General features: G+C 38.6%; 1 protein-coding gene across 1 annotated transcript in view; it reads left to right on the top strand.

Annotated features, from left to right (window-relative positions):
* Positions 1 to 626: 626 nt before the first annotated feature.
* The window catches only part of LOC119423538 (alpha-N-acetylgalactosaminide alpha-2,6-sialyltransferase 1-like), a 22,273-nt gene continuing 10,357 nt past the window's right edge, over positions 627 to 12,542 (top strand). The window contains exons 1-8 of the mRNA XM_037690936.1: positions 627 to 769; positions 891 to 1,128; positions 1,421 to 1,583; positions 3,609 to 3,771; positions 6,097 to 6,235; positions 6,311 to 6,402; positions 8,596 to 8,679; positions 10,751 to 10,869. Coding sequence (XP_037546864.1) covers positions 669 to 769; positions 891 to 1,128; positions 1,421 to 1,583; positions 3,609 to 3,771; positions 6,097 to 6,235; positions 6,311 to 6,402; positions 8,596 to 8,679; positions 10,751 to 10,869 — 1,099 coding nt within the window. The 5' untranslated portion in view covers positions 627 to 668. The remainder of the gene's footprint in view (positions 770 to 890; positions 1,129 to 1,420; positions 1,584 to 3,608; positions 3,772 to 6,096; positions 6,236 to 6,310; positions 6,403 to 8,595; positions 8,680 to 10,750; positions 10,870 to 12,542) is intronic.

Raw genomic sequence — 12,542 nt, 5'->3', positions numbered from 1 at the left:
TTTGTCCCAAAGGTAAACGCCCCTTATCTGTGAAGCTGCTCTGCAGCTGCTCAGGGTGTACGCTCGAGTATCAAGTCTGAACCCTCTGCGTACAGTACATGCGTACATACGCGTGAACGGACGTACGCAGGAGTATACTTGGGGCTTAAGACAGAGGTACGTGTGTGAATGAGAGGGAGGCGGGTGGAACAGTGAGGTTACAAGGAGCAGAGGTCACAAAGGTGCAGGATCAGATCAGATGCAAAACAGATCAGTAAGAGAAGCGCTTTCTCTGTTATTCCTACATTTGTGTATACCTTTCCTTTTTTATGCAATAAAGTCAAGTCAAGTCAACTTTATTTATAGAGCACATTTAAAACAGAACCTGTTGTCAAAGTGCTTAGCAACAACAATAAAGTAGCTTTATTTCAGGGTGTGTTACATGTTTTATTGTTGTATGTTATTTTTCCAGAAACCAGTGCCAAGTTACAATCCAGCTGGCTTTACAGCCTTTGAGCAAATGCCTTGTCTGACTTTTCTAGCAGTACTTGTCTGACTGAACTAAACGGAAGGATGGTTAGCTCACTATAACAAACTGTTGAACAAGATTTCTATCAAACTCGTCCTTTGAGCTACGCTAACTGATAAGACGTGCTTTTTTCATCTGCCTTCGGCTGAACTTCTCAGGGATGGCAATTCAAAGTATCAGACTTTTTTCTTTGCTGACTGTGATATTAGCCAGCATTTTCATTTTTATTCTAATGCAGGAACATTTACCAGAAACCAAGAGGTAAGTTTGTTTTTTCCCATTTTTCATAGTGGAAGATTTTGATTCTGTGCTTCTGTTATTTTCAAGGAGTTCTGCCTGCTAAATTAATTTTTGTTGCAATTTTATTAAATTTCAAATCCAGCTGGCCAGTCTTTTTGAGATTTAACACAACCAGAGGAGAAAACAGATTCATTAAAGATGCTGAATTTTGGCTAAAGAAAGGAGAATTGAGACCATCGGCGCAAAGTACAAAATCACTTAATACGACAACCCCTGTTCCTGAGACTCCTATTCCCATCATACTCAAGGAGTCCTTCAAGAAGCTTCCTCAGTGGGACTTTGAGGACATTTATAATCAGGATGTTCCACCTAGATTGACAGTAAGTGCTTTATGACAACTTAGCAAATTTATTAACTTAATTGGTGTTGGCAGTTCTGCTGGAAAGATGTTCAGTTGTGTGTCTTTGGTGTGGATACATTTTCTGTTTGCTCTTCTCTCTGTACGCTTTACAATTATTTGGTTAAGTTGCTCATTAAATCAAACACAATACACTCTTTAACTGCCTTGATTAAACAACCGCCATCTTTATTCTTTACACCCTGGATAAGTTCCTGATTAAATGAACATTTTGAATTTATTTGTCATTCGATATTTTTTTTTGTCCTACCCAGACATGCATCCAGTCGTTGCGTAACTCAAAGGACAACGACTTCCAGAAAGCTTTCTTGCCCAACATACGCTTGTATCTGCACAGAGATAGCATCAACATGAGCGAGTGGAACCGGCTCTCACATTTTAACAACCCGTTTGGTTTTATGCAAATGAAGCATGATGGTATGTATTTGTTTTGGCAGTTCTCCAAAACTTATGTTTGATTAATGAATGGCAAGTAAATTGATAATCATCACATATATGTACTCATTTTCTTGGAATAGGCCAGAGTTATTTTAACTGTATGTGTGTAGAGTAGTTTTGAGTAGCTAGTATCTTACCTGCGTTAGACAGGGTTGCAGGTTTTGTTTTTTATTCAAAGGATTCAAAGAGTGATATAGGAGATTTATTTAGACAACCCTAATACATAAAATTGCAAACACACTTTATTGAAACTCTCAGAAAGATGCATATTTAGAACTCATGGACATACAGTTCGTAAGAGGATTTCCTTTAAAGCTCTGATACAAAAGGTGCCAGACAGTAGGTATTTCTTGAAGGAATGCTAAGTCTTTATTTTGAACAGTGTTTGCAATCTGGATTTCTCTCTTCTTTAACGTAACACCAAATTTATATTTTCCTAGATCTGTCTAAAAAGACATATTACATTCGTAAACTGAAATTGTCTTCATGAATAAGCACGTTGTGGTTACTACACGCAAAGCCTTTCTGGTTCGCTGGAATGCTGCAACATAAAACATAACCAAAACTTGATAATCATGACACGTCAGTTTCATTTACCATGTTCATAACCGCAGCCATAGTGATCCTAGACGGATATTATTATAGTTTTATTGTATTGCTATTCTGTGGATTTCAACCTGCAGTACTTCTTCTTCAGATAGTTTTGGAGACTGGGTAAGTTATGCCAGTTTTATTTCTCAAGAAACATGTATTGCACACGCGTCAAACTTAAGGCCCGCGGGCCAGATGTGGCCCGCCACACCATTTTATATGGCCCGCAAGCACTTAAAAGGTCTGACTGTCGTATAATAAACAAGGCAAAAAGGTGCACTGGCAACAAACTTCCCATAATGCATGCTGATTATGTTACTCGCGAAGTAACAGCATCCCACCACTACATTGCAGTTTTTCCACGTCAATATCATTTTTCAAACAAGTGGAATTGAGAAACACAAACAATGATCCCAAAATGTCCAGGAAGAGAAAAGTTGATGCAGATGGAAGCTGTTTGTAGTTGCATTTATTTTACATTACATTTAGTTAAATTTAGCTACATTTATACTGTCTTACAGTTACATCTGGCCCTTTGAGGGCAACCATTATGCTGATGTGGCCCTCGGTGGAAATTGGTTTGACACCCCTGAAATGGATGCAAACTGTGTACCAGTCCCAGTAAGCTCTCTTTTAACAAGGGAAACCTCTCCCAGCACTTTGAGTTGCTAATTTCTAACATGATTGATGAGAGACAATACAATACAATACAATACAACTTTATTTATAAAGCACTTTAAAACAACACCGTTGGCCAAAGTGCTGTACACTAACACAGTTTAGGGGCGGCGACTGAGAACGCTCGGTCACCTCTCAGCCTCCTGTTGGACTTTGGGATGGCCAACAGCAGCTGATCTGCTGACCTGAGAGAGCATGAGGGAATGTACGGCTGGAGAAGGTCGGACAGATACTGTGGGGCGAGACCATGAAGACACTTGAATACAAACAAAAGAACCTTAAAATTAATCTGGAAGCAAACTGGGAGCCAGTGTAGCGATTTTAAGACAGGGGTGATGTGCTCTCGTTTTCTGGTGCCAGTTAAAAGACGAGCAGCAGCGTTCCGAATCAGCTGAAGTCGAGTCAGTAATGACTGGCTCAGGCCCACAAAAAGTGAATTGCAATAGTCCAGACGAGTTGTAATGAACGTTACAAGACAAGTTATACCAGGTTCATCTCCATCAACACAGGATCCAACAGCCCCAAGTGGTGATGACAGCTCTGCTCTTCTCTTAATCTGATTATTGAGGAAATGGTTTTTAAGTGGCGTTGAGCCCTGGCTTCTATTGTCTGAAAAAGCTACAGGACCTTTACACGAGCCTGCCGTGGAGAGAAGCTGATGTCAGGTGCTGGGTGGCCGTCCTCTCACAAGAACCAGAAATTAAACATGTATTCAACTTCTGTTTTTGTTTGCAGAGGTAATGGCTGCATTAAAGCTGATCCCAAAGCCAAACGAGCCGCTGCTCCTTCCAAGACCAGGCGGCGATGGCTGCATGCACTGCGCTGTGGTGGGAACCGGAGGCATCCTCAACGGCTCCAAAATGGGGGCAGAAATCGATGCTCACGACTACGTTTTCCGGTGAGAAAAGAGCAAACTTGTTCTTTTTGTTCTACAGCCGAGTTTCAACACATTTCACTCTAAGCGTTCATTTTAATTACAGCTCCCAGGTTTGTCATCTTAGCGTAGCACATGCGTGATTAGCTCTCTCGGCACCCTTTGTTCAAACTGTAAATAATTGTTTGACACTAACCTTTAACACGCCCACTGGTTTTCATCTTAACAATGCAATTTGTCCGTTTGTCTTGTGTGTTGTTTATTTAGTTTTTCTGTAGTTCTTGTGCTTTGTGTTCAGCTCCCCCAGCGTTTTCCCCTCAGGTAGTTCTGTTCCCTCCCACTCTCACCTGATCCTCATTAATATTTTAGTGCTCTTTAAATACTGTCGTTTTGTTTGTCCCTCGTCCGTGCATTGTGCTTGTAAACGATTCATGTCTGGTTTTCCGAGTCTCCTTAGTGTTGTCATTTGCAAAGTATTTCGTGCTGCCTCAGCCTTTTATTGTCCTTCGTGTTTAACAAATTAATTATAATATTTGAGCATTTTTGAGTTTTGGTTTCACATTTGGGTTCTGAGTTTCACCAAACATGATACAGTTACGTTGTACTGCGTTAATTTGATCGTTTGACATCGGACTCCCCTGATCAGGTTTAAAAACCAGAGGTGAACACAAGTGGCATAAACGATGACTGAATTTGACTTTTTATTTTAGTGAGCAGCTGTTCTGCACTATGTGTTGCATGACAACTAAATAAAGATACCAGAACACATTGACTTTCACCTCGGCTCTTATCAGATCTCCTAACTAACTAGAGGAAGTGCTTTTTCTGTGAACATAAGGTGTGAATGCTGAGCGACAGATGATGTTGCCAAAAAAGCTGAAACTGAGCGGTTAAAGCAAAAAGAAGCAGGCTACTAGCTAAAAGCTAAGAACCAAAACATTAGCTAAAATCTAAAAGTAGGAAACCGCTATCCAGCTGCTAGACTAAACACAAAACTAGCTAAAAACTGTACTAAACATAATAAAAGTGAGGTAAAAGTAGCAAAAGACTAGCTAAAAGCTAGAAGTAATAGAAGGAAAACCTCAAAGTAGCATGAGAAGCTGTTCTGTGGTCGTACAGATTCAAATTAGACATTTTTGTAGAGTCCTCAGACACCTGGTCCTCTGCACTAAAGAGGAGAAAGGCCTATTGTTGGAAGTATGTTTAAAAGCCTGCCTCTCTGATGGTATGGGGGTGCAGTAGTGCCTCTGGTGTGTGCATCTTACTAATCTGAAAAGGCTCAATCAATTCAGAAAATTATAAGCAAGTTTTAGTATAGTGTATTATTATATATTTAGTCCAGTACAATATCTAGTGATGAAGACCTGACAGGGCTGTAGAACAGGTAAAATCCTCCATCAGACAAGAATGAGACAAAATTCCCTCCAAAACCTCCAACAACTGGTGTCCTCAGTTCCTAAACCTTTACAGATTATCATTAAAAGAAGAGCAGATGCTGCAGAGCTGTAAACACGGTCTTGTCCCAACGTTTTTGAGATGTGTTGCTGCCATTAAAAAATAATATTTTTTTTTTAATGTTTTACACTTTAGCAGTTGCACCATTTGATATGTGGGTTTTTGAGATTTACAAATCATCCCATTCTGTTTTTACTTGCTTTTAACACAATGTCCGAACTCAAAAATTCCTGTTTTAGGTCAAAGAGTGGATTATATGACAGCAACCTTGGTTTTATTTATTTAAAACAAAGAAGAGAGAGATCTTTTTTAGATGAGCTTTGTAAATGCTACACAAGTGTGTTCAATATGAAACTGTTCATTTAAAAACGTTGATAACACTTTTTTTTTAAAGTTTCCTTATACTTAACTTCCAGGGTTTGATTTTCCATGGTATTTTATTTTGGATTAAACTTCAAAAATGTTGATCAAAGGAACCGTTAATGATTTGTAGTCCACAGCGATTACCTCAGCGCATACAGGAACCTCGGCGTTAATCACACCTGTCAAACTTAATGAATGCTCAGTTGAAAGCGGCAGAAACGAAACACAACTAAAAGTTCAACTTTCGAGCAGAAAGTTTTTTTTTATTATTATTTTTAACATCAGATCACACAACAATATCATCTAAACACAAGTTTAAAGATATTTTGTGTAGTTATACACAATAATAACAAACTGAACTTGTTTATGAACCAATAATTGAGTTTAAAAATGGCAGAGGTTGTTTCCAGGTTAGCGGCAGGTCTGTCAGAATGACTCTCAGCTACTACCACAGCAAATTTTTGCTCATTTTATAAGTATAATGTTATTTCATAGCCACAAAGAAAGGTTTCTGATTTGTTTGTGTGACAGGGTGAACGGTGCAGCGATCAAAGGTTATGAGGAAGACGTGGGGAACAGAACGTCGGTGTACGTTCACACGTCTTACTCCATCTCTTCGTCAGTGTACCTGTTGAAGAAGTACGGGTACAAATCCGCCCCGCACGATGAGGTATTTAACCCACAGTGACGCTGAGAGTTTATCACCCTCAAACATTTAAAATACCTCCCCTCTCCTTGTTTTCAGGGTATAAAGTACGTCCTGATTCCTGAAGGGGATCGGGACTACTTGTGGCTCCAGCGTCTTCTCCAGTCAAAAGGTGGATCTGATCAAAAAGGGTAAATATTAAACTCAGATGAAGTTTATTTAGCAATGATAATTCTGTACAGAAACAAAACATGTTGCATGGTGTCACCCCCAGCATGTCTCTGCATTTTAATACATAGGAAAATATTTGACTGACACATACTCGACTCTGTAATTACTGAGATTTTGTTGGGACCAGAGGAACTGCATTTTTTGTGAACAATGAGCGCTGAATGACTTTGCTAAAACTCGTTGAAGAAGCTATAACTCAGTTGATAAAGCAAAATGCTAACTAAGAGTATCAAAAAAACTAGCTAAAAAATGCATCAGATTAGCCAAAAGTAGCAAAAGGCTAGCTAAAAATGGCAAAGGACTAACTGAAAGCTAAAATTAGTAGAATAATAACTAAACTATAAGCTTAAAGTAGCAAAAGACTAACTAAAAGCTAAAAATAGCAGAATAATAACTAAACTCTAACAGTAAGAAAAGGCTAGATATAAGCTGGTCCTTCTTGAGCATGTGATCAGCTGGTTTTGGTTGTCAGCAGCAAACTGGTTGATCCACTCTGAGAAGGTGCTATTTAAGAGACTGAGGTGAATACAGCACCTCAGACTGAGGAAGTCTCTTGGGTGAAAGACGAAACGTATCTACCTTTTTTTGTTTTGTTTTTTGTTTTTTTGAATGTCCAGAGGACCAGATTGAACTTTTTTGGATTTTTCTACCTGGATTATTGAGCATGCATCAGGATAGCTAAAAGGAGCAAGCATTTAGATGAAAGCGAAACCAAAACGCTCGTTAAAGTTTAAAAGTATTCAAAAGCAAGCTGATAGGAAGAAGTAGCAGAACTGTAGGCAACAACTAAAAGTACTAAAAAGCTAGCCAAAAATTGCTAATAATTAAATAGCACAAGACTAAAAGCTGAAGGTAGTAAAACAATAGCTAAAAGCTAAAGATGGCAAAAGGCTAGCTAAATGCTAAAAGTATCAGAAGAGTGGGTAAAAGTAGCAGAGGTGTGGCTAAAAACTAAAAGCAGCTAACAAATAGCTAAAAGCTAAAGGCAGCAAAAGTCTGGCGAAAAACTGAAAGAAGCAGAATAAGGCCAAATATGTCCCCCATGCTGAAGCAGATTCCAAAAAGAATAATGTTTTATACGGGATTGAAGAGATCTCAATGTATTTCTATGTGGAAAATTATTGAAAATACAATAAAATAATTTTGAAGCTAAGTAAATTATTAAGATGACTCCACTGACGATCTGCCTCTGAACCGTAGATAATTAAAGAACTGACAATGGGTCACTAAAAAATATTTTAAATTCCATTTAAAACTATTACAATGGTTTAAAACACACATAACAGAACAGTACATAACAAGCCGAGTAATTAGGTCATTAAAATGCATCATCTTTAGTAGGAGGACGTTCGTAGACTGAACACACCTGAGGAAAACAGTCTGTGTCCAAGCTGGTTTCACAATTACTCAGTAAAGACACTTTGTGAAGCTTTACTTAAAATAGCTTGTACATGATTTTTAACATATTGTCATTTTAACTTTTTTTTTTTTAACTTTTGACTATTTTTAATGTTGTGTTCTAATTTAAAATACCTGTTTGAGTTAAACTTGTATCTTTTATTTCATGGGTTGGTTATATACAGAATATATGGGTTGTACTGTATGCTGTTGCTTTTATAGCGTCCTCATACACTCATACCTACAACATTTTCTGTTTTTAACAGTTGCAGCAACAATAAAAATGGTACAAAGCCAGCTGAAACCTGAAAATGATTTGCTCTCCAGGCACTGAGGCGTCAGTTTATACTTGTTCAGCCACTGAATCGTAGGCGAATTTGTGACTTTTGCAAATAAATAAAGAACAAATGTGTTTTGTTTTACTACAGCTTAAGACTTTACACGCAGCCAAAATATCAAATCAGCAGTTTAATTTGCATTATTTTGTATTAATATGATTTTCATTTGAAGAGTTTTCACGATTCTTTATTTAATTTAAATTTTTATTATTTGTTTATTTTGTCGCAAGGCCCATTTTTATTGATCCTGACTGATTAATTACAGTAATAAAAGGGTGAGTTATTCATGGACGTGAATACTTTTTATAGGAACTGTATGTTGGCATCATGCACAGTTTATCATAAATTACAGTTATTAGTTGCTGTTATTGTACTTTAATTCTCACCAGATTCTAATGTGTTCTCTTTTTCCTCCAGCCCCATAACTTACTATTCTGGACAGTTCAACGAGAGCCGCTTCTACGTTCTGCATCAAGACTTCCTGCGATATATACGGAACAGGTCAGCCTCTCAGCACAACATTTGATCACCTTTCATCCTGGAGGAAAGTACTCACTAAATATTTCAAATTTAAACTTACTCTAAGTATTAACTCAACTTAAAAGACTCTTCTTATCCTGGAGGTGACTGTCACTATCACGGACTAACCTCTATGCAGTCGCTGTTTAATATTCACAATTTCACAAACGCTTGACATCTGATTGAGTGTTGCGTTCTTGAATTATTATTGATTTAGCTGAAAGAAACAGAAAATGAACTAACTATAGTGTCGTGAATACAGTTCAGGTTAGTCAGGAATGCTCCGACTTCATTAAAGGAAAAACTCAATAGCTACAGAAGGGACTGCAACTCAAGGATAAAGGGCGTTCCTTGGAAGTCGACACTCCTGTCATCTTTAAGTAGATGTTCTGTCAAATAGCTCTCTGTGGTTTGTACCTTATCAGTCATTAAGCTCAAAGTATAGAGACAGACGAAAAAGTCTTTGTGCACGCTAGGCTAATGGCTAGCCAAATGAGAGCCTGTTTTTTCAGCTTATAAAGCGTTTTCTTCCAAATGTCATTCTTCGGTGAAACAACGCTATGTCATCTAATTATACCCCTGCACACACCGTTTGTTTTGTTTGCTCTGTTTTTTTTAAACCAAACATCCGTGTTGCTATGTAAATGTATACGCGCAGAGCACAGACCAGGTATGTCTTGCCAATGGTGCTGAGGTTGAGGTGTATCATTTCCCATAATCCGTGCTTCTAGTCAGTCCAAGGTTTACTCAGATTCTGTCGGACCGCCGCGTTCAACAGCTTCAGCACAGATACGCATGTTCACGTAGTAACACCAACATAAGATGCTTAAAAACGCTTTCCAGACTATCAGAGCTTAAACTGTGGCACAGCCAATAAGTATCTTAATCTGAATCTAAATACCACTCTGGTATTTCCAAAATGAATGCATACCACCTTCCTCCGTTCATGCAAGAGTTTCAGACTATAATCATTTTAAGTAATAAAAAAAAAAAGTTCTAGTTGTTTTGGTGAAATCTTGCTGGGGCCGAGAGAAGTCACGGTTCGACTCCCAGCCATTCCCACATGTCATGGTGTCTCTGAGCAAGACACCTAATCCCTAGTTGCTCCCCGGGTGCTTACATTGCTGCCCACTGCTCCACCTGGGTGTATCTCACGTGTGATGGATTAAATGCAAAAAACTAATTTTGCCATTGTATGGGAACAATGATGACAATCTCAGACTTAACTTTCCTTAAGAAAATATCAATATACACAATTTGAAACCTTATTGTAGGATCATGTGCGGCCTACCAGCACTCGGAGAATGTTGACTCTGATAATTAATGGCAAAGTATATGTATACATATATGTTGGTGATGACTCTCAGCTACTACCACACCCAGTTTTAGCTTAGTATCTGTGAAATTGGCTGAGTTATTGTGAGGATTGGTGTGTTGGTGTTTGTCTTCCCTGTGTTTTTCCAACTCCTACACGCTTGGCCCCTATCCTAATCACCCCAGGTGTTCTTCATTGTCGATCACTGGTGTTCCTATTTATTCTGTGTCTTGGCGTCTTCTTGTTTATCCGTGGATTGTGCTTCTAGGTGTTCATGTTCTGTTTCTGCTCCCCTCCTGATCTCCTCCCTATATGTAAGTTTGACTGCCACATCAGTCCTTTTCATTGATTGTAATAAATATTCTTTATTTAGCCACGAGCTCCGAGTCCCGTCTGCACCCTGGGTTCAACCTCACGCTAAGATCATGACAGACCATTTGTATGTTCTTTAATGCCGATTAACTGTGGCTCCAAATGTTCATCAGCTGTAGGTTTATATTCAATCATTGATTTTTGAGTTTCATTAAAAAAATGTCCAATTGTTTGTGAGTTATTTTGCAAACAGACATAAAAGCCCACATAGACACAGGCATGGACAAGGTGAAAAGCAGGCTATAGTGTTTTTACACTTATAGCCTGCCTTTCGCTTTCAAGCAGAATGCAACAAAAGTGGTTGAAAGGTGTGTTTATTTAATAAAACTGTTTAAATTTTATTGTTGCTTTTTTCACTGCCTACAGGTTTTTAAAGTCACGGACCCTGAATACAACAATCTGGTCAATTGTCCGACCAACCAACGGGGCTTTTACTATCTTCTTGGCCTTACACACCTGTGACACAGTAAGACTGTTTCAGTTTTGTATTGTGTGTTTTCATTTTGTACACTTTATTAACTTTATTATGGGGGGGGGGGGGTCGTTTTACGTAAAAGCTGCGCTCAACTGCTAACCTTGATGATGTGGCGTGAGCACCAACTGGATTTTTTTTTTAATTACACGCTTTCATTGGCATGTCTTTTTTGCGTTCCTCTTGCATCCCTATTGGGTTTAGGATGTTACATTAAATAAAATGTTCCTCGTGTCTGTGCCAATTTAACAAGTTCTCAGAAAATTGTGATGACTCAGAAGACATTTAGACTTGCCATGCCAAGAAAGATGAAGCAATAAAACTATCAGCCAAAATAAGGCACATGTTTCTGGTCTATGTTTTTGAGAAGATACTTTTCCGTATCCATCACTGCACCCTGTATTCACTGGTTAATAGGTCATCATTAACTTCATTCAGACTCCCTCACTGGTACATTTTCATCTTTAAATCACTTCTTGGTCTGTTGCCTTCATACATCTCCTCCTACATGTCACTAAGTGCGTGCAGCTACAGCGTGCGCTCTCAGGACATTATTACATGCAGTGTACCCTCAGTGCGGACTGAACTAGGCAAAAGGGCCTTCTCCTACTCCGCTCATGTTTCCTGGAACACCTTGCAAAAAGATCTGAAGCTCTCGACCTTGACCTTTCTAAGTGACTTCAAACAACTGCTAAGTTCATGGCAAAAAACCAACGCAAACATGTTCCTGTTTTTGATATTTTATATCGCTTTATAATGTAGCTGTTTTTGTTTAGTATTTTAATATCATTTTCTTCCATTTATTTTTCAATTGACATGCTTTTTATGATTGTCTACTGTTCTCATTGTTCTTGTTAAAACAGGTTTCTCTTGTAAATGAGTCCTCGGGGCTCAATGAGACTAACCTGCATAAATAAAGTTTGACGGAATGAATGAATAAATGCATTCTTAGGATGATTCACACATTAGTTTTTTGTAAAATCGTTGTGGCATACTGTTGAAAACGTACAGCTGAAGGTTGACTGAACACACTAATCGGCATTGGGATTTATTAAGAGACACAAAGCATTTTGAAATGGGATCAAAGAATTGTGGGTGAGGCTTTTGAGGAAGCTTATTTAAGAAAGTATGCACTAAACGTTGATAACATGTTTTAGATAAATTCATCCAAATCCAGAGTGGCCTTGATTGGTCTAACTATCTCCCTCTCCATCCTGCCATCACTCAAGAAAGAATTGCAGGTCCTGAACTCTTACACTTGAGGCGAAGACCCCAAATCTATGGACTAGGGTCTCATTCACAGTGATGGGGATGTTGCGCCAGTCTGTCTTGATGAAGAAGGACTTGAGCCTAAAGGCAAAGCTCTCCGTTTTTTTTATTTGTCTATGTTTAAATGTTCACCCATGGTCTTGAGGTATGGATCATGACCAAAAGAATAAGATCCTGAATATAATCCACTGAAATGAGCTCCTCTGACTGGCTCAGCATTTGATGGAAAAACTCTGTTATTCAGTGGGAGCTTGAAATAAACTTGCTGCTTTTCCATTTTGAATGGAGTCAGCTGTGGTGGTTTAGGCATCTGATATCATCTTGGTTGGTTGGTTGGTTGGTAAGTCTTGCATTTTGGTTGGTTGGTGGGTCTTGCATTGTTGGTTAGTTGGTTGGTTAGTTGATTGGTTAGTGTGT

The sequence above is a fragment of the Nematolebias whitei genome, chromosome 17 (assembly GCF_014905685.2).
Source record: "Nematolebias whitei isolate Nwh7 chromosome 17, NemWhi1, whole genome shotgun sequence".
Lineage (NCBI taxonomy): Eukaryota > Metazoa > Chordata > Actinopteri > Cyprinodontiformes > Rivulidae > Nematolebias > Nematolebias whitei.
Note: the sequence above shows the minus strand (reverse complement) of the source record. Positions and strands in the feature narration are given on the sequence as shown.